The sequence below is a fragment of the Quercus lobata genome, chromosome 10 (assembly GCF_001633185.2).
Source record: "Quercus lobata isolate SW786 chromosome 10, ValleyOak3.0 Primary Assembly, whole genome shotgun sequence".
NCBI lineage: Eukaryota > Viridiplantae > Streptophyta > Magnoliopsida > Fagales > Fagaceae > Quercus > Quercus lobata.
In genome coordinates this window covers 16,450,781-16,474,290 of record NC_044913.1, presented here as the reverse complement: position 1 = coordinate 16,474,290, position 23,510 = coordinate 16,450,781, and the positions used below count along the sequence as shown (strand labels likewise).

General features: G+C 32.2%; 2 protein-coding genes across 2 annotated transcripts; one reads left to right on the top strand and one right to left on the bottom strand.

The window, feature by feature from the left end:
- Positions 1 to 5,632: 5,632 nt before the first annotated feature.
- On the top strand, positions 5,633 to 8,255 carry LOC115962632 (HVA22-like protein a). Its single transcript, XM_031081516.1, has 5 exons — positions 5,633 to 5,903; positions 6,153 to 6,179; positions 6,347 to 6,469; positions 7,536 to 7,779; positions 7,983 to 8,255. The coding sequence occupies exons 1-5, from the start codon at positions 5,842 to 5,844 to the stop codon at positions 8,040 to 8,042; spliced, it is 516 nt and encodes a 171-aa protein (XP_030937376.1). The 5' UTR covers positions 5,633 to 5,841; the 3' UTR covers positions 8,043 to 8,255.
- Positions 8,256 to 14,051: 5,796 nt separating this feature from the next.
- LOC115964127 (microtubule-associated protein RP/EB family member 1A) lies at positions 14,052 to 20,619 on the bottom strand. Its single transcript, XM_031083461.1, has 8 exons — positions 20,268 to 20,619; positions 18,043 to 18,111; positions 17,846 to 17,932; positions 16,650 to 16,756; positions 16,373 to 16,515; positions 16,195 to 16,268; positions 15,554 to 15,667; positions 14,052 to 14,528 (listed from the first exon to the last, which is right to left on the bottom strand). The coding sequence occupies exons 1-8, from the start codon at positions 20,373 to 20,375 to the stop codon at positions 14,391 to 14,393; spliced, it is 840 nt and encodes a 279-aa protein (XP_030939321.1). The 5' UTR covers positions 20,376 to 20,619; the 3' UTR covers positions 14,052 to 14,390.
- Between the last annotated feature and the right edge of the window lie 2,891 nt (positions 20,620 to 23,510).

Genomic DNA, 23,510 nt, shown 5'->3' with positions numbered 1-23,510 from the left:
ATATTATTTTTGGTTCAACATAAATAATTTTTTTTTCAAAAAAATGAGTTCTTATTCAAAAAAATGAATTCAAGAAAATTATCTTATTTTTTTGTATTTAGTATTGACCTTGAAAATGAAATGAAAAATATTTTATGGTATTCAATAAAGAAAATCTACGTTATAATGGAAAGATTTTAAAAATAATAATCTTATACAAAATAGTCAAGTGGTATAATATTATAAAAAAAAAAAAAATCTAACAATTCAATCCTAACACATATAATATATATTTATGAAATTTAAGATATTTGAGTTTTAGTTGATTTTATAATATTTTGGTATCTAAAATTTTAAAGTTCTACAATTTTTAGCATTATATATATTTATATATATATCAAACTTACCCTTAACGATTAATGCATGCATATAAATATTCTCAAATAGTCATACCTTTAAAGAATTCTATACATACAAGGCGTAAGATGTCTACAATTTTTTTTTTTAAATATATATATATATATATATATATGACAAGTAGTTAGTTGTGATTTTCCATAGTACCTGCTTATTTTGTTAACAAAGGTAATTTTTCCCCCCTACTTATGTTGTGATTAGAAAAATATGGTAAGTATTTATCCATGATAATATATTAATAATTGTTTATTTTCTTGAAAAAGGTTAGCTACTCTTTTACATAGTGTTGTTATTATTATTGATAAATTACATGACTTATAGTTAATATTCTTTTCGTTATAGGTTTTAACATTTTTGTTTTAGTAGCATTCACAAACTACCAGAACTTTGTATTTTCCCAGTTAATAAATTTTCAAGTAATTAACAAATATGGTGAGTACTTAGCGGTAATGTTGTGTTAGTGGTTGGATAATACAAGTATATTATTTGAGATAGTTATGGATGAGGCACGAGCTAGAAGGTCAAAAAGGCGTTTGATTTTACTAACTCAATCATTGTAAAAAATGTTTATAGTGTAACATTGCTCTAATTTAATAAGAAAATTTTAATGATTCTTTTCTTTTTCATGTCATAAAAGAAGAAAAATAATTGAATACATTGGGAGTATCATAAAAACATATTTGCTAAGTTTTGTGAATGAAATTTTCTGATTAATAATATGAATTTAAACTTAACTGAGCATTTTAAACATAAATAAAATCATGATTAATAATATATTCATTCCCGTGCGGTAGCACGGGTTACATACTAGTTCCTATATAATTATCTTTACAATCTACCAAACGTTGTAATACCTATCCAGTATTTTTATGTAATTATCATTACAGTTTACCAAACGTGTTCTTAGTATTTAACTTAGAGTTAGATGTTTAGCAGTGTAGACGTCTAGTAGATGTGTAGTTGTAAATGTTGTTTTTAAACCTAGATCGGATCGGTTGGTCCAACCTGGTTAATCAGGAATCGGTCCTTGGCCCGATTTTGTAAGCCACGGTTTAGCCATGTCATTATTCTGGTAAAAATTGATGAATCTAATAGACGTGTAGTTGTAAACATTGTTTTTAAACCCGACCGGCCGGTCTTACTAGGTTAACTAGGAATTGGTCCTTGGATCAGTTTCGTAAGCCATGGTTCAGGGATGTCATTATCTTGGTAAAAATTGATGAAAATATGCTGCTAGCAAGACTTGAACCTGCTCTCACCGAGTGAAAATAACATTTTTAGCATGCAAACCATTAGGTCACGCAGATCTTGTTGGATAGGAATGAAAAATTAATAAATATAAACCAATTTAAGTATTAAATATATTAAAAAATTAAATGACACATCACAATTTGACCTCAGTTGAATTTTGGTCCGACTTCAAAAGCCTTTAACATCTCCCTTTTCCAGTTCATTAAATGGTTCAAGTTTTAAAACCATGGTTGTAAATGCTTTTGCCTTTTGTATTTTTTTTTTCCCTTTTGATTAACTTTTTTTAATAAATAGGGGCATGGCCATTGGTGGCTACTAAATGGCTAAATAGCGTCAGTGTAGTGCACCTAACATCGTGGCATATAGTTTAAACATTTTTTAGAAAAAAAAAAAAGGTTCAAAAAATGGGTTGAGTTGGCCCGCAACAAAATGAGCCAGCTGTGAGTTGGCTAGTTTTTTATGCATGCCAAAAAAATTCATGTTTAGGCTTGTTAAAATAGGTGGGTTCGAGGTTGGGTTAGCAAATTTTGGCCTGTTTTGCCATGTCTACCTCTAGTTATGCCAGTTTTGCATTGACCCTTACAATAAAATTTTTGAATAAATTTGAAAAATCAGTGACGAAACAAAACACCAAAATGACCACCAAACAAAAAAAAAAAAAAAAAAAAAAAAAAAAAAAAAAAAACAAAACAAAACAAACAAAACAAACAAACAAACAAACCTTTGGAATATGAATAGGGATGGCTCAAGGTATTGTGGGGCCTAAAGTAATAACTTTAAGTGAGGTCTATTCTTATACTTTTAATATTAATAGAATATTTATTTAACTTTTAGTTTTTTTATTCATTTAAAATCTATTTTTTTAGAAAAAAATTATAAACTAAAACGAACCCATCGCATTATTCAATGACTATACAACTAAAATAAACACTATTTATTAAATAATGTAACCAAATACTAAAAAATTATGATTGTGGGTTCCAGTTAGCTCAATTGGTAAAATCTATGACAGTTGTATAAGAGATCTAGGGTTCAATCCTCGCCTACACCAAAAACTGATTGGTGTCTTGGTCTGATGATAAAGAGCTATCATCAGGAGCGGACGTCATAGGTTGAAAATCTCTCAAAAAAAATTATGATTGAAAATTGTAATAAAGTTATATTTTTGATATTTCTAAATAGAATGTGAGTATAAATTTATTTACTAGTGTAAGATTAATGAGTTTTTTTAACATTTATGTGTGAGATTAAATGATTGACCCATCCAATAAAAATATTTTTCAGTAACTGATTTTTATTTCATAAAAAAAAAAAAAAGCTACTTTTTATTTATTGGTAAATGTTTAGGGTTTAATTAATACTTTTATTGATACAAGAATATCTTTATTGGTAAAAATTTAGGGACCTTTTTTTATTGAGGCCTTAGGCGGTTGTCTATTTGGCTCATCCATTAAGTCGACACTAAATATGAAGAATAATTAACTAATTGCATTATGCAAATTCCAATCTTGTGCACCATATTCAGCACCAAAAAAAAAAAAAATCCTGTGCACCATAGTAGTGGTTCTTTCTAATTTCAATTTAGATTACTGTGGTACTAATTGTTAAGAGTTTTATAACACAATACACACTTATTATTTCCCATAGAGACATTAATAGTTTAATTTTTTCACCCCAACTAAAAAAAAAAGTTGGGAACTAATTATATAATATATACCAAGAAATTTGAGTGTAAAGACTAATTGAAAGATAAGTATATAATGAAACTTTGATTTCCACGTAAACAAGAACACATGAAAACAAAAAAAAAAAAAAGAGAAAAGGTGGGGCCTAATTCAATTCAGTACCTTAAAGCGTCTGAAGAGAGAGAATTTTCCCCCACCGACCTGATCAGAACTTACTCGAGAGTGGCAATGCTGTGATAATAAGGAGAGACAGAGTACCAATCAGACAATCAACGTAACAAAGATTTGTTGCAACTAAACTTGGGAAAACGAAAAATATTGAGTGTGAAAACGGTGCACCCAGGCTCTCCTCACAGATCAATTCTCATTGGCTCATATCAGAAAAAACAAACAAAACTCAATGGTTCCTAGTTCTACATGACTTTACGGCTTTACCTCGTCTTCAATTGTGAATCACAATCTTCAGGAACACCTTAGGGTCCGTTTGGGAGTTTATAAAGGAATGGAATGGAATGGAATGGAATGATCATTAAAGGAATGGAATGGAATAGAATAGAATGGAATGGATATAGTAGGGAAAAGAATGGAATGGAATGGAATGGAATGTGATTTAAAAATCTTGTTTGGATGTTATAAAATAAAGGAATGGAATGGAATGAAAAGTAAGTAACACCGTTTGGGAGTGACATTGAAAGGAATGGAATGGAATCATTTTATAATAACATTACTATTATACCCCTCATTTTAAAGAACATAAAAAATAATCAATGAGAACTTATAATTGCTTTGAAATGCTTAGTATTTAGTGGATGATGTGAAACTAGTTAGCCACAATTGGGTCTGTGTTAGATTATTGAATTACAATATTGTTTTGTCAAAGTGAATAGATTGTATCACGCTAATCAATAATTTAATAGATGAATATAATGGCATGAAAAATTAACAATAGTACAATTTCTTTATTTCAATTTGCAAATTTTTTTTAGGGGCTGCTAGTTTTAGATTGGATCTTTTTTGGCTGGTATGCTTTACAATGGATTTGATAATTTAATACATCTCCATCTCCCAATTTCATTAAGGAAAAAAAAAATTATTGTAGCTAAAAAACAAGTTATGTATATTTCTATGTTGTAAAGCAATTCACGCATCACATATTTATTCTCAACAAAATAAATATTGTCTAACAATGCAAACAAATATCTTTAAAAAAAAAAAAACTCCGGTAATGAGTCATGCGAAAACAAAACAAAATAACATAATCCATTCCAAAACTAAGGTTGGCCAAAATATCCCACACTTTTTTTAATTTTTAGGCCTAGACATCAGTGTCAATAAGACACATTTAAGCTCATGATCTGGGCAACCAAAGAACATCTCTTTATATGTTGGATTTTCCATCAAAAATATGTAGGCCTCAGGCATAAAAAAATTTATATTAACAATAATCTACTCCAACTTATTAAAGTTCTAAACTACTATTATTTTAATTAAAATACTTTTCATTTTATTTTATTCTCATTTTATATTTTTTTTTTACTCTTGTTTTTTTCTTAACCACACACCTGTCCTTGTACACTAGCTTTAACATCTTAATAAATTGTAAACAAATGCATAAAATATATTATGTATATATTTTGTTTAGACAGAAAGGGAATTGACGTTGATAAATTATAACATAGATTGATGGATAGAAAAGGGAACTATCTTGGTCTGTACAAAAACACTGAATCACTAGCAAACAGTTCATAAAAAAAAAAAAAAAAAAAAAAAAAAGACTAGCAAACAACCGAAAAGAAAAAGAAAAAGATAGACATACTTGGTTTAAGCAATATTTGAAAATTGCAGACAAAAAAAAAAAAAAAAAAAAAAAGACCAGCGACAGTAGCTTCACTTTGTAGAGGACGGACAATATTGTGCAAGAATTATAGCTTTATTTTTCTTACGGCTGAATGAGAAAAAAAAAAGGTTGATATTAAAGGGGTATTTTAGGGATTTTAACAAAAATTTCATTAAACCTAAATTCATTTCCTCCCATTCCTCCCAATTTTGAAGGGAACAAAAATTTGAGGTTTTGAGGGAAAAGGGAGGAATGAGTATTCCCTCCTAATCATTCCATTCCCTCCCACTTAAACTCCCAAACAAGAGAATGAATATTCCATTCCCTCCGTTAAAACTTCCAAACAAAAGGAGGGAAAAATATTCTAAAAATATTCCATTCCCTCCTCCCAAACAGAGCCGTAAATAAACAATATTATTCTCTCTCTCTCTTTGTTCTATTATTTATTTAGTACTTGGCAGTTGGCACTGCTTTTCAAACATTTGTCTGCTTTTAGTTTCTAACACAGACACCTGCACACTCTCTCTTCTCTCTCTCTCTGCCTTTACCAACAAATCCTAACCTTTTCTAAATAAAAATACTAAAATTGACAAAAACAAGCGGTTGGTTTTTTCAGGGAAGAGATTAACTGATTGAGATCAGAACTAAAGAAATCACATTGAGGAATCAAAGATGGGTTCTGGTGCTGGAAGCTTCCTCAAGGTTATTCTCAAAAACTTTGATGTTCTCGCTGGGTATGTCTTCCTTTAACTTCTCTACTTTTTACCAATTTGCTTCCTTAATTAAAGAATATTGATTTTTTTTTTATTTGGGTTTTGGAAAGATATTCATATTATGTGATTAAAATTTTAAAAAAGGTTTTTTTTTTTTTTAATTATTGGGGCGAAAATTTAATAAATTTCTCAAACCCAAGTTAATGTAGTAGACCTGGTTCTTGATTACTTTTCTTTTGCACTAATTTGACTTATTTGTTTGGATTTCAGGCCTGTGGTTAGCCTTGTTTATCCTTTGTAAGTGAGATTCTATTTCTTTTTTTTGGACTTTCTAAGATAATAATATCTCGTACCGTTTGATTTATTTAAAATTTTGCAATTATTTTGTGTTTTTCTGTGATGGGTAGTTTTCAATTTTGATGATAAAGTTGAATTTTTTTGGTGTGGTTTGGGTTATTTAACAGATATGCCTCAGTGAGGGCAATTGAAACGAAATCACCTATAGATGATCAGCAATGGCTTACTTATTGGGTTCTGTACTCCATGATCACGCTCTTTGAGCTCACCTTTGCCAAACTTCTTGAATGGTAAGTAGAAGCGTAAAAAAGGGTAGCTTGTTTTCCTGTTGATTTGTTTCCTTTTCGGGTTGGGACTTGGGAGGGTGTGAATTGTATTGAATATGCATTGTGCTTAATTTTGATATTTAAGTCTTGGAATGGTTAATTTGTTACATCAAACTTTTTTTGGGATTTGGTTCAACTCGAGGGAACGAAAAAGTTGGAGAACATGTCAATTGAAGAGGTAACATAGTATGGCTTTGGATAGAATAGAATGGTAGAAAAGAATACATGTGGTTGACCTTGATTGGTTTGTTGAGGTTTCATTATCCTTAGCTGGCCTCAAAATTTTAGGAATAATGCTTTGTTTTTATTGTTTAGTACGTCTTTTTTTATGTTTACTAACTATGAGTTTGTATTACTTATCAGAGAAGATTATGATGATGATTTTTTTTTTTATACTTAGTTGTCATTAGAATCAATGTATCTCACATTCTCACATTGCAATTTCTTTGCCATCATTTTGATATTTGAAAAGCTATTGCTATTTAGCAAATCCAACTCATGCAAAATATGGGTATTGAACTTGGTGCATCTGGTCTTTAGCTATCTCAGTGGTTATTTTCTCTAAACTGCGCTTCATAGGGTACTCTTAAACGTGTATTCTCTTTCTTTGCAAAGACAATTGGAACCATTCTGAAATTAATTAGCTTTAGGTTGTTGTGTTGTTTCAGCAGGAGATAAAGTTCTTGAATTTGCTGCTAATTTTGGTAGTTTTGTAGAACTCTCTAATAGAGGTACTACTTCAGGAAAATATAATGGTGTTAGACTTGGGCTGTCATTATATGGCAAGGATTTATGTTATGTACTGGATTGTATTAAGCATTCGAGCTGTTTTAACTCACAGATTTCACATAGTACTGTTTTTGTATTTTTGGCTCTGGTGGTGAAGGGGAAGGGGGGTCCAATTAGGAATACATCTTGGGTCCCAATTCTACTGATGAAGAAAACAGTACTGATGTGTATGCTTTTTATATGTAGAAATACTTTTGAGATCATTTAGCTTTTGCTTGAATATTGTATATCTGTGTGGCAGGATTCCTATCTGGCCATATGCAAAGCTGATTTTGACGTGCTGGTTGGTCATCCCATACTTCAGTGGTGCTGCATATGTTTACGATCATTACGTGAGACCTTTATTTGTCAACCAGCAGACTGTTAACATCTGGTATGTTCCAAAGAAGAAGGATGTCTTCAGTAAGCCAGATGACATTCTATCTGCTGCAGAGAAATATATTGCTCAAAATGGAACAGATGATTTTAAGAAGATTATTAACAAGGTATCCTCCTCATCCTTAATGCTTTCGGAAAATAATTCTGTACATGCCTTTTGAGAGTATATTGGTAAATGGTGCAAATGCTAGCTGATTCAATCGGTCAATAGTGTACTTATGTTATATATCTCATCTGTTTCTGCAATTCATGGAATTAAAAATTAATGCTTCCCCAATGCTGGCTTAATGTATTTTTTCTTGTTTTGCAGGCTGACAAATCAAGGAGTAGTGAAGGTTACTCGAACATTTTTGAGGACGATAGGTATTGAGCCTTGTATCTCTCATTATGTTTCTGCCACGTGCTTTGTTGTGGAGAGAAGATGTTGGCTGTTATTAGAGGTTTTTTGTGGGTAGTTAATATTCGGTTTTTCTGTTTGTTGTTTGAAACAATCTTTGGTTGTAAAATGTACTGGATGTTCTTAGTTTACTACATGTAATTACTAATTAGAAAAGGTTGTGTTGCTTTTCTTTGTTTCCATGCATCATCATTGTGCACTAGTGTTTCGTCTTGATTCCATTGGTCTTGGCTTTTAACCAGAATTTTAATTTGGTCCACCATTTTTGGTCTTTTTTGAGAGATTTTCTATCTCATAATAGGTCGAATTCAGTTAGTTGTATATTTGAATTGACGATAGGAAACCGGTCCACGATGCTCACTAAAGAACTAAAGCATTAGATGATTGACCCATACATTTTTTCGGTAGTATTTTACCCTAATAATTTATCCATGTACTTTTGGCCTTCCTCTTTGGCTTGCATATTCTCATTGATAAACATGTTGTTGCTCATATATCAGTTCTCACTTCCTTAGCTTAATCGTCATGCGTGTTCCCTTGGTGCTCCTTCAACTTGTGCCCTATGATTCTTTCCTTGGATAGTCCATGTTCATTGCTCAAATTATCTAAGCTCAAGTTTCTCTATTCTGGTCCCCTGTTAAATCCACCTTAGATCTATTGTACCGTGTTCTAGTTTGGTGCTTTTCTAAACCAAAAGGATAACGTTTGTTACTTTCTTAGTTCCTACTTGCTAGTTGCAGCATTCTTAAGAGCATCTCCATCAGTTCTATCAGTTTAGCTAAAAACCAAACAGTTATACCTACCTACCTTTTCAAGTACATTTTTTAATACTTTATCTATCTTATTTAAATATTATTTCTTTAATCTTTATTTTTTTTATCTGTTTTTCTTTCTAATGTCTCCTCACATGGTCATACCCGATTCCTTCCCAAACCAAACACTACCCATAGTCCTGCACAGACCCATGAGAGAGAGTGGAAATCAATCAGCTGCGTGCCTCCATTGCCCCTATCGTCCTTGCTTTCTGCTACTGCTTGTCCACCCTCCACGACTGCCGGTTCACAGCTTCTCCATGCAGTTCATTGCCTTGATCGAAATCCTCCCCTCCACTCTTAATGCCATTCCTCCCATCTCCACTTTTTTTTTTTTTTTTTTTTTTCCTTAAGCCCAGGTCAAAAGAAAAATGGAAGGTGATTGTTTTGTCGTGAGAAACATTTGAGAGAGAGAGGGAGGAGTTAAGGTGCACAGAAAAAAGAGAGAGAGAGGCTGAATATTTTAGTAAGTGGAAAGAGAAGGGCTGAATATTTCTGTCTTAAAAATTCATTTGGAGAGCAACGGTAACACTTCATGTGTGGAGAGTATTGTAGCCCATCTATTTTATTTTTTGCATTTTGGAGAGATTGTTTGAGCTTATATTTGTATTCTGGGTTTTTGGAGAGAGTATGGCTTTGAAGAGTCTATTGGAGATGTTAAATTGGCTACTCCGGCCCCTCTGTTGTTGGCCACGAGCTAGTCATGAGTCACGACCAAGAAAATGTTGGTACCTCTTCAAAGATTCAACTAAAGTAGAAAAAAATGTGGACTTAATTGTATTTATGGGTGTGTTGACACTGACAGTCAATGATTTTGGTTGAATAACCTTGGGTAAGTTTTGACTTTTGAGGAACTCTTCTTTCACTCACTGCCCACAAATTTATTTGTTTAAGCATTGAAATATTGAATATGGCTGATGGTGATAGCCTCTTTGAAACCTTCTGTTTCAGATGATGAATGTCATGATACTGCTTCAAAATAGCCTTAAGAAAGGGTCATCTATCTATGTGAATCCTAAAGCTTTATGAACAATATTTTTACCAGTGGATAAGTGGAATGTTTTGCTCATTGGAAATCATAACACCAACTCATTTATGAGAGGCTAAAATTTATCCATAAGGTTAGCAGTTGCTCACCTGCTCCCACTACTAACCTAAAGAACCTAAAGAACCCACAAATCAATTGCTCCAAATGATTTTGTATTAAACCTCCATGATCTACGATCCCATTATTAAACCATCTATGTATAGATTGTAACAACTTACAATTAGCTTTTCTCACTTTACAAAGAATAACAATTCTACGAATACACCTAATTTTACATATTTTGCAAAGTTGTCAACTTCTAATAAAAAAGTTATGCACACAGGATTTACAAAAACCAAGTGTCGATAATCCCTTCTCTCTCTCTCCTCATCTTTTTTCCCCAATACCTCCTCTCTCTACTCATTTTTTTCTTCTTCCTCCTCTCTTCCTTTTGCTGAAAACAAACTCCAGTTCTCTCTCTCTGCTCATATCAATCTAAGATAATTTTTGGAATTTATAGACAGACCTAATTTGGGTCATTTACAGTAAAGGTGTAGATATCATTTTTCTTCATTTTTTTCTTCTTTTCTCACCGATCTTTTAATGAGGAATGAACAATAATATTCAATCAGGGAATTAAGAATTTTAAAGTTACCATTCAATGCTCAACGTGACTTTCACTCTTTCACACAAGTTCATCATTGATACTATTTTTATAATGCACTAATCACAACTTGACATATTAATTGGGTGTGAAATTAAGTGTGTCTATAGATTTATTGTTACAACTTCAAGAATGATTGCACACCTAGTTGGGATACTTGACTGTTGCGATGGAGCCACAGGCCCATTTGATTGGACACAAAATTTTGCAATGGAAGATTCAACTTGTGAATAGGGATCATAGCTGTGCAGTTCTATTTGATTCATTCAAGAACAAGGCAACCTCAGCCTGAACAATACAAGGAAACGAGTATGGAGTTAATGAGTTGCAACTTGCAACAAGGTTGTGGGATTGGTTCATGTGAGGCTGTGAAAATACTTGACCTAGAGGAGAACTAAGCTTACTAAACACAAGGTGTTCTTACACTTGACCTACCAGACCTATTTGTTTCCTTGTTGGGCCCAAATTTCCAGTCCTCTTTTTGTCCTTTTTTTCTGTAGCTTTTAAGTTGGGGAGCATAGAGAGAAAAAAAAATTATAATATTAAGTAGGACTCACATTAGTCCAACCTTAACAAGAAAGAAAGAAAAAAATTATAATACTAAGCAGGATTCACATTAGTCCAACCTTAACAAGCACCACACGGTGCTTGTTAACATTTGTCATTCGATAATTAGGAGAAAAGATAATTGAATCCCAAATATTTTTGTTGAAACATCAAGAAGTATTAGATGAATTACAAGACCTTTAACTAAGGAGTTTCTTCATTAACTCTGTGCAAGTACAATAAGGAGAATTTGGACGTCCTAGTTGTAGGAGGCTAAAGTTTTTTTTGCCATTTGTCTACTTTTCATGCATTCATCAAATGCAAGAACTTGTCTATTTTTCACTATATCCAATCGTGGATATAACGTGTTGCTTTAAAAAAAACGACCTAACCAATCCTTATCTACTTTCACATATCCAATACTTGCATTTTAGTAGGGAACATCCCATTGTGCATCTATAGTGGATCTATTATCTATGTACATAATGGAGTGTAAATTTTATACTGGCTTTTAACCTATCATAGATTCATAGGCCTCATCTTTTTTCTGGAGTTTGAGAACGATTGTAAATAAAATATATGAGACTAAAGCACAGATATAAATGGAGTCATAAGCGCATGAAACGTTGAGAGAAAATTAAACTCTCATACTTGGCGGGGTTGACCTTCTATCCTGAGCAGTCACAAAAGATCTGTAAGACCTTGTTGATGGCATTGCGACACTCTTGCAGCCGGAGCAAATAGAGGATGGTAATGTAAAATAGATGCAAAAAAGGACGGTCCAATTCATGAAGTTCTAATAGAAACTCACTACCATAGCACACTTTTAGTGTGATTGTCACTTCACAAATATAAATGTTTGTTGAGTGTAGGGGAATAAAAGACGAGTTCAAGATTCAAGGAGAGAGTTTCGCACACATATACACTTATATTAAGTTAGAGTAGAATTTCTATCTTATATTAAATAAAAAAAAATTAAAAAAAAAAAAAGAAACTGACCCACCCAACTAACATTATTCATAATTTACAAACCCAAAATTCCATATACAACACAAATAGATAAGGCAATTATAGATCACCTTGTCTAGTTCTTGAATACGATAAAAATGTTAGCCTGACAGCATTGAAGAAAACAGAGGTGGTAGTTGAGGATATAAAATCCATTATATTAATGGTGGGGACAAAAAATTTAAAAATAATATTCAAGTTTGTTTTAGGCTTCTTTCCAAATTGATTATCTTGACATTACTGCACAAGGAGAGGGAGTTAGATGGGGCTGTTTACTGGTTTCAGAGGAAGAGATTGAGATATTAGGATTTCATGTCACTATCTGGAGAAAACTTTCACTGCTTTTGTTCCCCATTAGAATTGTTGCCTTTTCTTTATTAATTGTCAATTTGTATCTTTGTTGTTCCCCACTCTTTTGGGTACTTATTGTGAATTGTAACTTCACTGTGTTGGAGATTGTTACTCGTATTAGATGATCATTAAGTAGTATTCTGTATTCCTCACTCCCATCAAAGAAAAAAGTAGTATTCCTCACTTTAATAATGCCCTCAATCACATCACAAACGCAAAGCATTGGAGGATTCGACTAGCTAGCTGGCAATTTCAGTACCTTCAACCTTGGAATATATGAGAAACTCTAGTACCACAATTTATCTCATAACTTCTTTGATACAATTGTGATGTGACAAAGTCTGAGAGATGAAGAAAAAATAACAGGTTTGTGTATAAGTGATAGGCAACCATTCATAGTTTGTCACGTTAGAATTGTAATAAAAAGTTGTAAAATGATGTGTGGTCCTAAAACTGCTCAGAATATATGTCACATTAGTGGGTACATAGTTTTTTTTTTTTTCCTAATCGGAGAATATAGTAACATTACTTGTGTTGAAATCAAATTTAATTCCCAGAGTCATCCTCCAAGTATCATTTAAAAAGGAAAAAAAGACAAAAAAAACCCACCTCTTATTTCTGCCATTTTGATCTCAGGTTCCTCACAAATAAACTAAAGAAGAAAAATTCGAATTAACTAAACCAGTGAGATGAAATTGCCACGTTGATGGCACATGGGAAGGGAAAATTCCATTGTCATTACTCTATGACTATGACCCCGCAATAATATTATAGACCCAATAATTTAGATGGTAAAAGATATGGTCTAAAAAAGGTCTATATACGTTTGTGTGCTATAAGCAGTGTGATATAAACACCACCTTCTGCTTTATCTCTAAGTTGTGTTAATGTAGTGTAAGATTTTGCGAATAGTTCAACATTCTTGTTCTCATATCCCTATTAAAAATTGAGTGATTTCAATCAAAATCGATCAGTGATTCAACTTGTAATTAATTTTAATTTTTTTCTTATACAAAACATAAGAGTTTGAAGGAAGTATGATTCGAAACAATTTAACATTGTCGGCAAGCTAGATTTTAGAATTTTATGGACAAAACTGACACAAGGAATATTTTTGTAACAAAACTGAACTTTAATAAATAATTCAGGGACCAAAATGTTAATTAGTCATAATTTAAACAAAAACTTGCAATGCTATCCCAAAAAAACAAAAACAAACAAACAAAGTTGCAATGCTATCCTTTAATTGATTCAAGATTTTGTTACATCTTTTCCAATCTTTTCCTTATAATGTGAGTATAGAAAAGCACTACATATATTTAAAGCACAAAATTTCCCTCCAGCTCCAGACCAAGTTATCTGGGTTAAAAAAGAAGAAAAGATCTTATTTCTTAGCATTGGCAAAATGAAGAGTGATAACTTGGAACATGCATTGAGATCCTAGTTAACAATTTCTCCCAGAAATATTTTAAAAAACAAAACAAACCGTATAGCTAGAATTTTTTATTATGTCCGGTCATACCTTATAAAGAAATCAAGCAACAAAATAATGCTCTAAGATAAACAATGCCACATTAATTCTGTACCAAATAATACTTTATAAATAAAAACTTGCCTTAACAGAGCAAGTTGTGGGTGACCAACCAATCCCCTAAATGAGGTTCCAGCAAGAAAACGGAAAGAAGAAATTCAATCCATTATTTTTAGGTTAGTTACTTTTCCTATCCAGCAGATACAAGTAGACATAAATAAAACTACAAGCCTTTCATAAACAGTAACTAGTTGCTGAAGAAGCTATGTGAAATATTACTAGTATCTCATGATCAAGTAAAGGCATGAAGCTTGACTAGCCAGAAGGCCCTGCAAGTGTCTTACGATTTACAGGAAAGAACCTCATCTGTTAATCGTAAAACTCAGGCGTCGGCTTCAATTTCAGCTTCAGCATCAGCTTCAGTAGAAGTTGTAAATTGGGACAGATACTCCTGAGCATCAGCAAGTGCAGATTCCTTTGCGTCTGCAGCATATAATATCTTCTTAACTGCAACTGACATCTGCATAGGATTTAAATAAATGCATAAATTACACAGAACCCTTAAACCCAGGACACACAACAGAGACATTCCTGTGGTTATGCAAAGGTTAGAAAATAACCTAGCTGGGAAGAAAATGATGTATTCAAGGATTATCCTCATCATAACAATTAGCTCAAAATATTATAGGTTATAGAAGAAAACTCCTAGTCTCCTAGCAGATGATTCAAATCTCTGGGTCAGAAACAGACCTACATCAGGATAACATCTTTGGAATCTTTTAGTAGTGTACCTAGATTCTTTCATCACCCTCAATATATTGGGAGAATCAAATGAGTAAGACAACAGTTTGGCTAAATAACGACAAAAAAGCAAGATATAGAAACACTAGCAGAAGAAATATGCAGCAAGGAAGACTTACGAATATGAATAAAATTTACTAAAAGAGGGCACACGCAATGTGTATGACTTTGTTTTAAAAACTATTTAAAAATAGTTGAGAATGTAGTACTGTAGCAGGCATAAAAAACAAAAAGAAAAGAGTAAATAGATGTGGGAAGTTATATTTAGTTACAAAATATAGAGAGAGATTGAAAATGTAGAATGGAGGAAAGAGAAACTGAAGGAGAAAGTGGTGGGTAACATAGGCTAGAAGTTGGGTGATGGTAATTTACTAAAATGGCATTCTAGAATTTTTTTTTTCTGACCATTTTAGCTTATTTATACAACTATAATCTTCTATTAAGTAATTTTTCCTAAGATTCTTTTGGGAATGTAACAGTTTTTTCTTTTTTTTGGGTAAGTTACACATGAACCTAGTGGGTCTTGAACTCACAACCTCATCCTCCAACCAATTATTAGGGGAGAAGGAAGTGTTGCTATTGAGCTATAACTAATTGGCATTTGGGTACTTAAAAGATGACACCAGAGGGGAATCCCCTTTCTATTAGTATAGATGAGAATGCAATCTTGACATTATACATGAACATAATTAAAACCATAATACAAGCAGTTGAGCATAATGAAAGATCTCTAGAAACTCTTACCGGGAGATTCTCCAGATCAGGAGTCTGGCAGAGAATTTCTATATCCCTTAATTTTGCAAAGTAAAAATCTCTTTCTTTTTCCAAAAGATCCACAGAGAACTTGAGATCAGTAATCTGTAAGACAAAAGCATATAACAACAGAACTTTCCAGACTTAGTATTGCTATTAGAAACTCTGCCAACCAGACCACAACATCTTCTTGATTCATAGACAGTCATAACAGAAGGCAATGAGAGGAACAGTAGAGTAATCAATTCTATCGAACTTCAGGCAATAAAATGTTTCAGCCGCAGGATTATTATATCAATGGAGAGAGAGAGAACGTCTAGGACAAGCATGGTTGTTGATCCAAAGAAATTTCAAAGTGAAATCAATACACTGGTGGGTCACACAGAGTATCCCAATTGTCCCTTATTGTATCTTGTGTGAGTTTTTTCTTTAATACAATTGCTCTTACTTTTTAAAAAAATATACTAGTGGGGTCATCCCTGTGCTACCTTTGTGCTGTCTGCACTAAGTATCCTCCAATTAATGATAAAGAAGGATGATCTCCTCAGGCAGCCATCATAAACAACTAATATAAAGCTCACATTTTGGATTTAAATAGGAAAAAAGCTTCCAGGTGAAGTTAATGCCAATACCTCCTGGGACAGAGCCTGAACCTCCCCTGAAGAATTAGCAACTGGTGCTGCATATGTCTTCCCCTGCCTGAACCCTATAGCAACAAGCAGCAAACAACAATGGGAAGGATGAAAAGTTATAAATGGAAAAAATAAAAGGCACAGACACAGCAAAAAAATAAAGGTGAAACAAGCTGACCAGAGGCTTTATTAAGACCAACTGTGTCACCAGAACCATGGTTGTGCATATTATTTGTTTGCAGTGATCTTGGGTTCTTCTGAGACCCCTTAGGATTCCGATCCTTCACACCCTTACACCTTCGCTCAACAGGATTATAATTCCTATAAGAAATTAAAAAATATTAAAATTTAGGGAAAATTCACAAAGGGTATATGGTAATATTGATGCAACAATGTTCAAAAAAGTATCAAAAAAGGGGAAAGGGGATTAGGAAAATGAAGAGAAACTAGCATACTCATTCATAATGCCACCATTTACAGAATCACAGTAGCGTTTCAGCCATTGTAAGAACTCCAAATTGTCCAAAGGTCGTCCTTTAACTAGCCTGTTGACTTCAATATGCTGCCATACAGCCCAAAACTTAGCAGTCAATGCAAATGTAATTTTCTAGCTTGAACAAAAAAAACTCCCTAATCCAGCTTCCCAATTAATTGAGGATATAATTAAGATCCAATAATTGAGGCTTGCACTACATCCTTTTGTTGGTTATCTAAATGCACCTAAAAGTTAATGGAGTAATTTCCTTTATAGTGAAAATTTATACATGCATGATAAGAAGATTTATTTTTCCCTTTTTTTCCCATAAAGGAGATCAACCCACAATCTTTCCAAGTTTCCATTCAGAGGAAGTTTTGACGTTTTGAAGGGACCTTGACACCAAGAGATTTATAATAAATAAAATAAAAACCCTACTTTACACTCTTTTTAGAGTCTAGAAATTGAAAGGTCATTGCTCCTATTCTACTGTATCTGTAGACCAGTTGGCATGAGTCGTTACTCTAAAATTCAGTATTTGCACATTTTGCTTGATTTTTAAGACAGGCAAATCCTATAACCAAACTCAGGTGGTTGTGGAAGGAAATTCTGCACAAAAGTTTCCCACTAGTAAGAGCTGCAATCCAAGACATTCATACCACATATGCAAAATGACTTTATAGATATAGTTTCTAAAGTGGTTGGATCATTCCACTGGTCCTCCAATTGGAAGAATGATAAGTCCCACGCCAAGACATTACCACCACTGTGAAAGATTGTATTGTGAAATTCCATTTATACTAGTTTTCAGTTTTGCTTACCAGAATTTATCTTAAGTTCCTTTCTTATGTATCCAGTACAACTAAGATCTCCCCAAAAATATTTATTCTTTTCCCTAGTATCACTTGACTGGCCTAGATTAAGTTAAGCCTGATTAAAACCGATCGAGAAATTCATAAAGTAATTCAATTCCAACTTTCTCACAGTCAGAAAGGTCTGGCAGAAATGGGCAAACCCTAAAAGTTAATTCCACCCTAGAGTCAACAGCTCAAAGGAACATGATAATACAAACCTGAACACTTAACAAAAAAAGATAGGTAAAAGAGAAAATGGAAACACAAGAAATTCATGCACAAAGCTCTACACACAAAACTTTGACCAGTGAGACGAAATTACCTTATCAATTTTCAACTTGTTAAATACTTCCTGCAGAACCTTATAATTTTGGATCATATCATATTCTGATTTTGCATCAAAATTCACCTGAAATATCAAATGACAACAAGTGAAGCTCATTTTATGGATAAAATTATTAATTGAAATAGGAGGTGCAAAAAATGAAAAAAGAGCAAACAGGAGAAGCAGTTTGTCACCTTGTGCATTGGAACAACACCTGGATAGGTCATGTCCATCATCTGACATTGCACAGCACCAGATGCAGCCTAACCACAAGCATTTACATTTAAAATAAATTGAAAGTAGTTAGCCATTTCATCATGGTAAATATTTAAGATGAGAAAAGCATGATGTGGACTTACAACAGTTTGACAAGTATCGAATGAGAACTACCATCAAAGTTACTAAACTAGCTTTCTTTTGTCCCCAGGAGGGAAAAAAATAAAAAAGCATATGAAGAATATTATGAGACTACTAACAAGAACCTAGTGTCATAATAAGGCTTATCCCATCCCAACACAATCAACGGTCTTAAATTTGGTTCCACGAAAATTCAGCACTTCAATCAACATGACCATCAATCCTTATCTCCAACTACAAAGCAAGATTTATCCAGTAAAATTTAATGTGAACACCTTGCAGGCCTTTATACTTTATTTAGAAATGAAGCTCCTAAAGTGTAATTTACTTAGATTTCCTTTTTTTTTTTTATCAAGCAACCAATTAGTTTCCATCAATGCATTTAAAAATGAAAATTGTCCTTGCTAATGGGGCATGCATACTTGATACTTCAAACCGTGCATTTTCGCACGTCCATAACATGCAGATTATGCTTTGGATTAAGGTTGCATTGTTGCACCCACAAGCACACATTACCACCCATTGAATCTGAACTCTTTCAAGGACAATGCTGTCAAGAATACACTGTCCCTTATGCACATGGTATTATAGAACAAATTGCAGAGAAATAAGGTTATCATGCATGCTAAATAGTCCATAAACATAAAATGAATACTTGTACTAAGTGGATTAATGTATTGCACCCAAGATCGCACTATAAAAGTTTATAAACAAGAAAAACAATTTAAACCCTCTTAAACATTCAATAGGATGATGAGACAGCTTAATGTTTTAAGGGATGTTAGAGGCAGCACATTTCATTTACAATTAAAGCACTTTGTGTGTGATCCCATGGCCCCCTAGAGCAGATTTTGTGAAGCTGACACATAGAAAGGTCAACATCAATACAAAATCTGAACAGTCAGATTATACAAGAAGTGCATATCATGGACAACCACTCACAGCCAAAATCAGCATTTTACCCATATATCTAATAACAAAAAATTCAGAATGGTCATTTCTTTGCAAATTTATAATGGTAAAGTGGTAATACATGCAAAATTTGAGAGTCATCAATCTTTGCCTAATGCTTAGCGCTGTCAACAAACTTAGCCAACTTAATTTCTCCCCTCATAAACTAAAGTGAACATACATAAACATTATGCTCAAACTAATTAACCTCACAAATGATTTGAGCCGAAGAAGATAATTGTTTAGGTGTCTTTGTTATTGAAGCCTCTCAACTAAACTTGTTAGATCAGACTTAGTTTATACCTTACACATCTTTGATTCGGTTTATACCAGAGAGAAACAATGAACTTCCACATACAAACAATATAACTTAAAACTTAACATAGATTAGGCCAGATAATGATATGTCACTCATTGCATTCCAAATTTTTGCATCTCTTTACCCCCACTTTAAACCCAAACACACCACACACGTAGCTTTCATTTTACATCTTACTACAAATACATATAACATTAGTAAAACCCAATTGTGCAATGGCAAAACTGTAAAACAAATTTACAATATTGAAAAGGGATAAACAAATTCACTGTAAATTGTATGGCATCCCAATCAGCATCATATCAATCAACATATATATATATAGGAGCATAATAGTAACATATTGGTACACTTTCTATTTCCACGTCATTTGTAAAGGAAAAGAAAGCCCCCCAACATTAAAAAAACCAAAATTCAGGATGATTTTCAGTATGTAAGAACAAAAATCCATAATTGGGACACATATCTCTGAAAAACTCCATCTGGGTCATCAAAATAAACCCAAACAACATCTTTGTCAACTTAAATAGTACCCTCTAAATCCACCCCAGGAATACCCCAAATGCCAAAAGGTAAAAAATTTCACAACATTAATAACATAAAAAGAAAATTTTTTAAAAAAACAAATCCAATACAGAATAGAAATCCAAATTCAGGAATGGGAAAGATGTTGAAAATGCAAATCCAAAGAAACCCATGTGGAAGAAAGTAAAAAACTTCGATTCCATAACTGCCAAGAACCCAACAAAGCCTCAAGAAATGAGAAAATGAATAGGAAGTAGGAACAAGTACCTCTTCAACCCGAGAGAGATTAAGCTGAAGTCTGTTATTAATCCAAGTCAATATCTCATTCCTTCCTACAAAGTACGCGCTGTCCATCATTCCTATATTGGTCGCCATTGAAACTCCTTGAAGCAATTCTCTCTCACAGAGAGAGAGAGAGAGAGAGAGAGAGAGAGGGAGAGAGAATATGAAAGATAATATGAGCGAGGATTAGTGTGTATTAATGCAATGCGTAACCTTTGGAGGGGTTTTAAAATTTTTTGGTTATTTTTCAAAAAAAAAAAAACCAAAACTGAAGGAATTGAACGGTGAAGGATCAAGATTATAACACACACAAAAACCGAAAGGCAAAGTGAAAGGCCACAAAAGGACTGGTTCTCTGGCTCCCACTATAACTAGTCACCACGATTCTTATAGGACAATTTTCTAGTACATTAGTTTTCTTAATTTGTTTCTCAAACAAAAAAAAGTAAAAATTCTTTTTCTATTTTTTATTATTATTTATTTTAAGTAACAATTTGTGGTGTGAGAAGGGTGTCTAATATTTTTTTTTTTTTGGGTGTTTCTTAAATTGGTATTTTCTTAACCAAAAAAATATCTAGTACCACAAAAATTATTTGCACAATTTTTGTCCCAATTGTCTACATGGCAGATTGTGAGTAGTGATTTATGTGAAAGTGACACACAGTCTATTACATTCTGCCACATTCTACCGCGTAAAATAGTTGTAATAAAAATTCTACTTTTTATATGTTATAAAGTAACTCTTTACTTAATTAGATCTTTCAAGTTTTGATGCGAAGTAAGACTGCAAACTTTTTAGTTGGTAGTGTGTCTAATTTCTAATGTCAATTGTGTGGATATCATTTTCTTTTTCTTTTTTTTTGTATGTTCCATTCAAGAAAAAGAAGCCAAAGTTTATGTTTATCCCTAAATGAAGGTTGTAACCCCATTTCCCACTAGAAGGTTGAGCTTTTAGACAGTGACTTACATGACATATAATCTGGCTCCCACTATAACTAGTCACCACGATTCTTATAGGACAATTTTCTAGTACATTAGTTTTCTTTGTTTATTAAAAAAAAAAAAAAGTAAAAATTATTTTTCTATTTTTTATTTTAAGTAACAATTTGTGGTGTGATAAGGGTGTCATTTTTTTTTTTTTTTGGGCGTTTCTTAAATTGGTATTCTCTTAACAAAAAATTTAGTACCACCGAAAAAAAAAATTACACAACTTTTATCACAATTGCCTATATAGCAAATTGTGAGTGGTAGTTTATGTAAAAGTAATCAACAACCAATTACAATTTGCTGTGTAGAATAATTGTAGCAAAAAATGCTACTTTTTATGTGTTACTAGAGTTACTATTTGCTTAATTAGATCTTTCAAGTTTTGATTAATTAGATCTTTCAAGTTTTGATGCCAAGTAGGACTGCAACTTCTTAGTTGGTAGTGTGTCTAATTTCTAATGTCAATTGTGTGGATATCATTTTTTTTTTCTTTTTTTTTTGTATGATCCATTCAAGAAAAAGAAACCAAAGTTAATGTTTATCCCTAAATGAAGGTTGTAACCCCATTTCCCACTAGAAGGTTGAGCTTTTAGACAGTGACTAACATGACATATAATCTGTGTAAATGTGTAATGATAATTTAGATTTATTAGGTGGGGATTCTACCCGTCACATCCTATAAGGAGCACAATTTTTTTTAAGAAAAAAAAAAAAAGAGACAAGGACAAGTTTTGGTTCTTGAAGTGGAGATGGGGAGAGAGACATGAGGCGTATGTGAAACTCTTATGTTATGTGTTAACGAAACCATGGGAGATTCTGTTTTAGTTATGTACTTAAGTTTTAATCTTAAAAAAAAAAAAAAGGAAAAAAGTTATGTACTTAGGTTTGATGGGGTGAAACTTAAGATGATGTTTAGTAACAGTTTTTGTTTTCTATTTTCAAAAACTTATTTTTGGAAATATAAAGAAAAAACAATTTTTTGTATTTTTGAAATAAAATTGGTTAGTTGAAATTAAATAAAATAATTTTATGAATAAAAATAAAAAATACTAAAATATGTTATTATTGGGATTTGAACACTGATGCTAACTCATTAAATGAGATAAATTTATTAAATCAGAAGTGTGTTTTTATTAGCTTTTGAAAACTAGAAACTGAAAACAGCATTTTGCATATTTTTAATTTACTTGACAAATTAAGTTTTGAAAACAGTTTTTGTTTTTTTTTTATCCTTTTTCGATTGTCAAACAAGATTTTTAGTCTCAAAAATAAAAATTTATTTTTGAAAATAGAAAATAAGGGAAAAAAAAACAGTTACTAAATATACCCTAAGATTCAACTTTTTTTTTTCTCTCTCCTAAAAAAATTCTTTTATTTTATATATTTATTCAGCACCAAACGAAGGTGATAGGGGAATTGGAGTGTTCTTGTGTTTTTGTTTCTTAAAAAAAAAAAAGAATAAAATAAGGTTATAGGAAATTGGAGTTTTACTTTTCTTTACTTTTTTTTTTCTTTTTTTCCTTGGGGGGTTTGTGTGGTGTTGCGTGAGTTTTGTTTATCAAAATTTGTGTCTCTAGTGGTAATTATTAATTGGAGATCTATTAAATTTTTTTTTTTTTTTAATTGTGCAGAAATCAAGGTCGTCCAGCAAATTATTTTTATAAGGTATTTTTTTTATATTAAAAAAAAGATTTTATAGATAAAATATGGTGTGCATCAAAGACATTTTCCGTGGTTGAATACATATTTATAATATATGTTTTGGAGGAAAATATTTCTGACAAGGTTTACAATTGTTTCATTCAATGTCAAATTGCTTGAGGACAAACAAGGAGAAGCCATCAATTATGGAGAGATTTTTTTTTTTTTTTTTACTAAGGGTTTGTTTTGATACCATTTATTGTTGAAAATTAAAAATTAAAAACATTATAACAAAATAATTTTTAAATATATGAATAGTACCGTAAGACTCAATTTTAAATTTTTTTTATGAATAAAGTACTTGCGGGTCTCATGAACAGTGCACGAGACCCACTGAAAAACGCATAATGTAGCTGAAAGCACATTTCAGCTCTATCCAAACATTCACTAAATGAATTCTCTAAAGAATAATAAGGATTTGGTGGGAATCCCAAATAAGGAGAAGCCATAAGTCTTGTTCAAAACTCTTCTTATATATTTTTTTTATTGGATTTTTGTTTTAAAGAGTTTTAATTTATGAAGTCTACTCCTAATGATAAC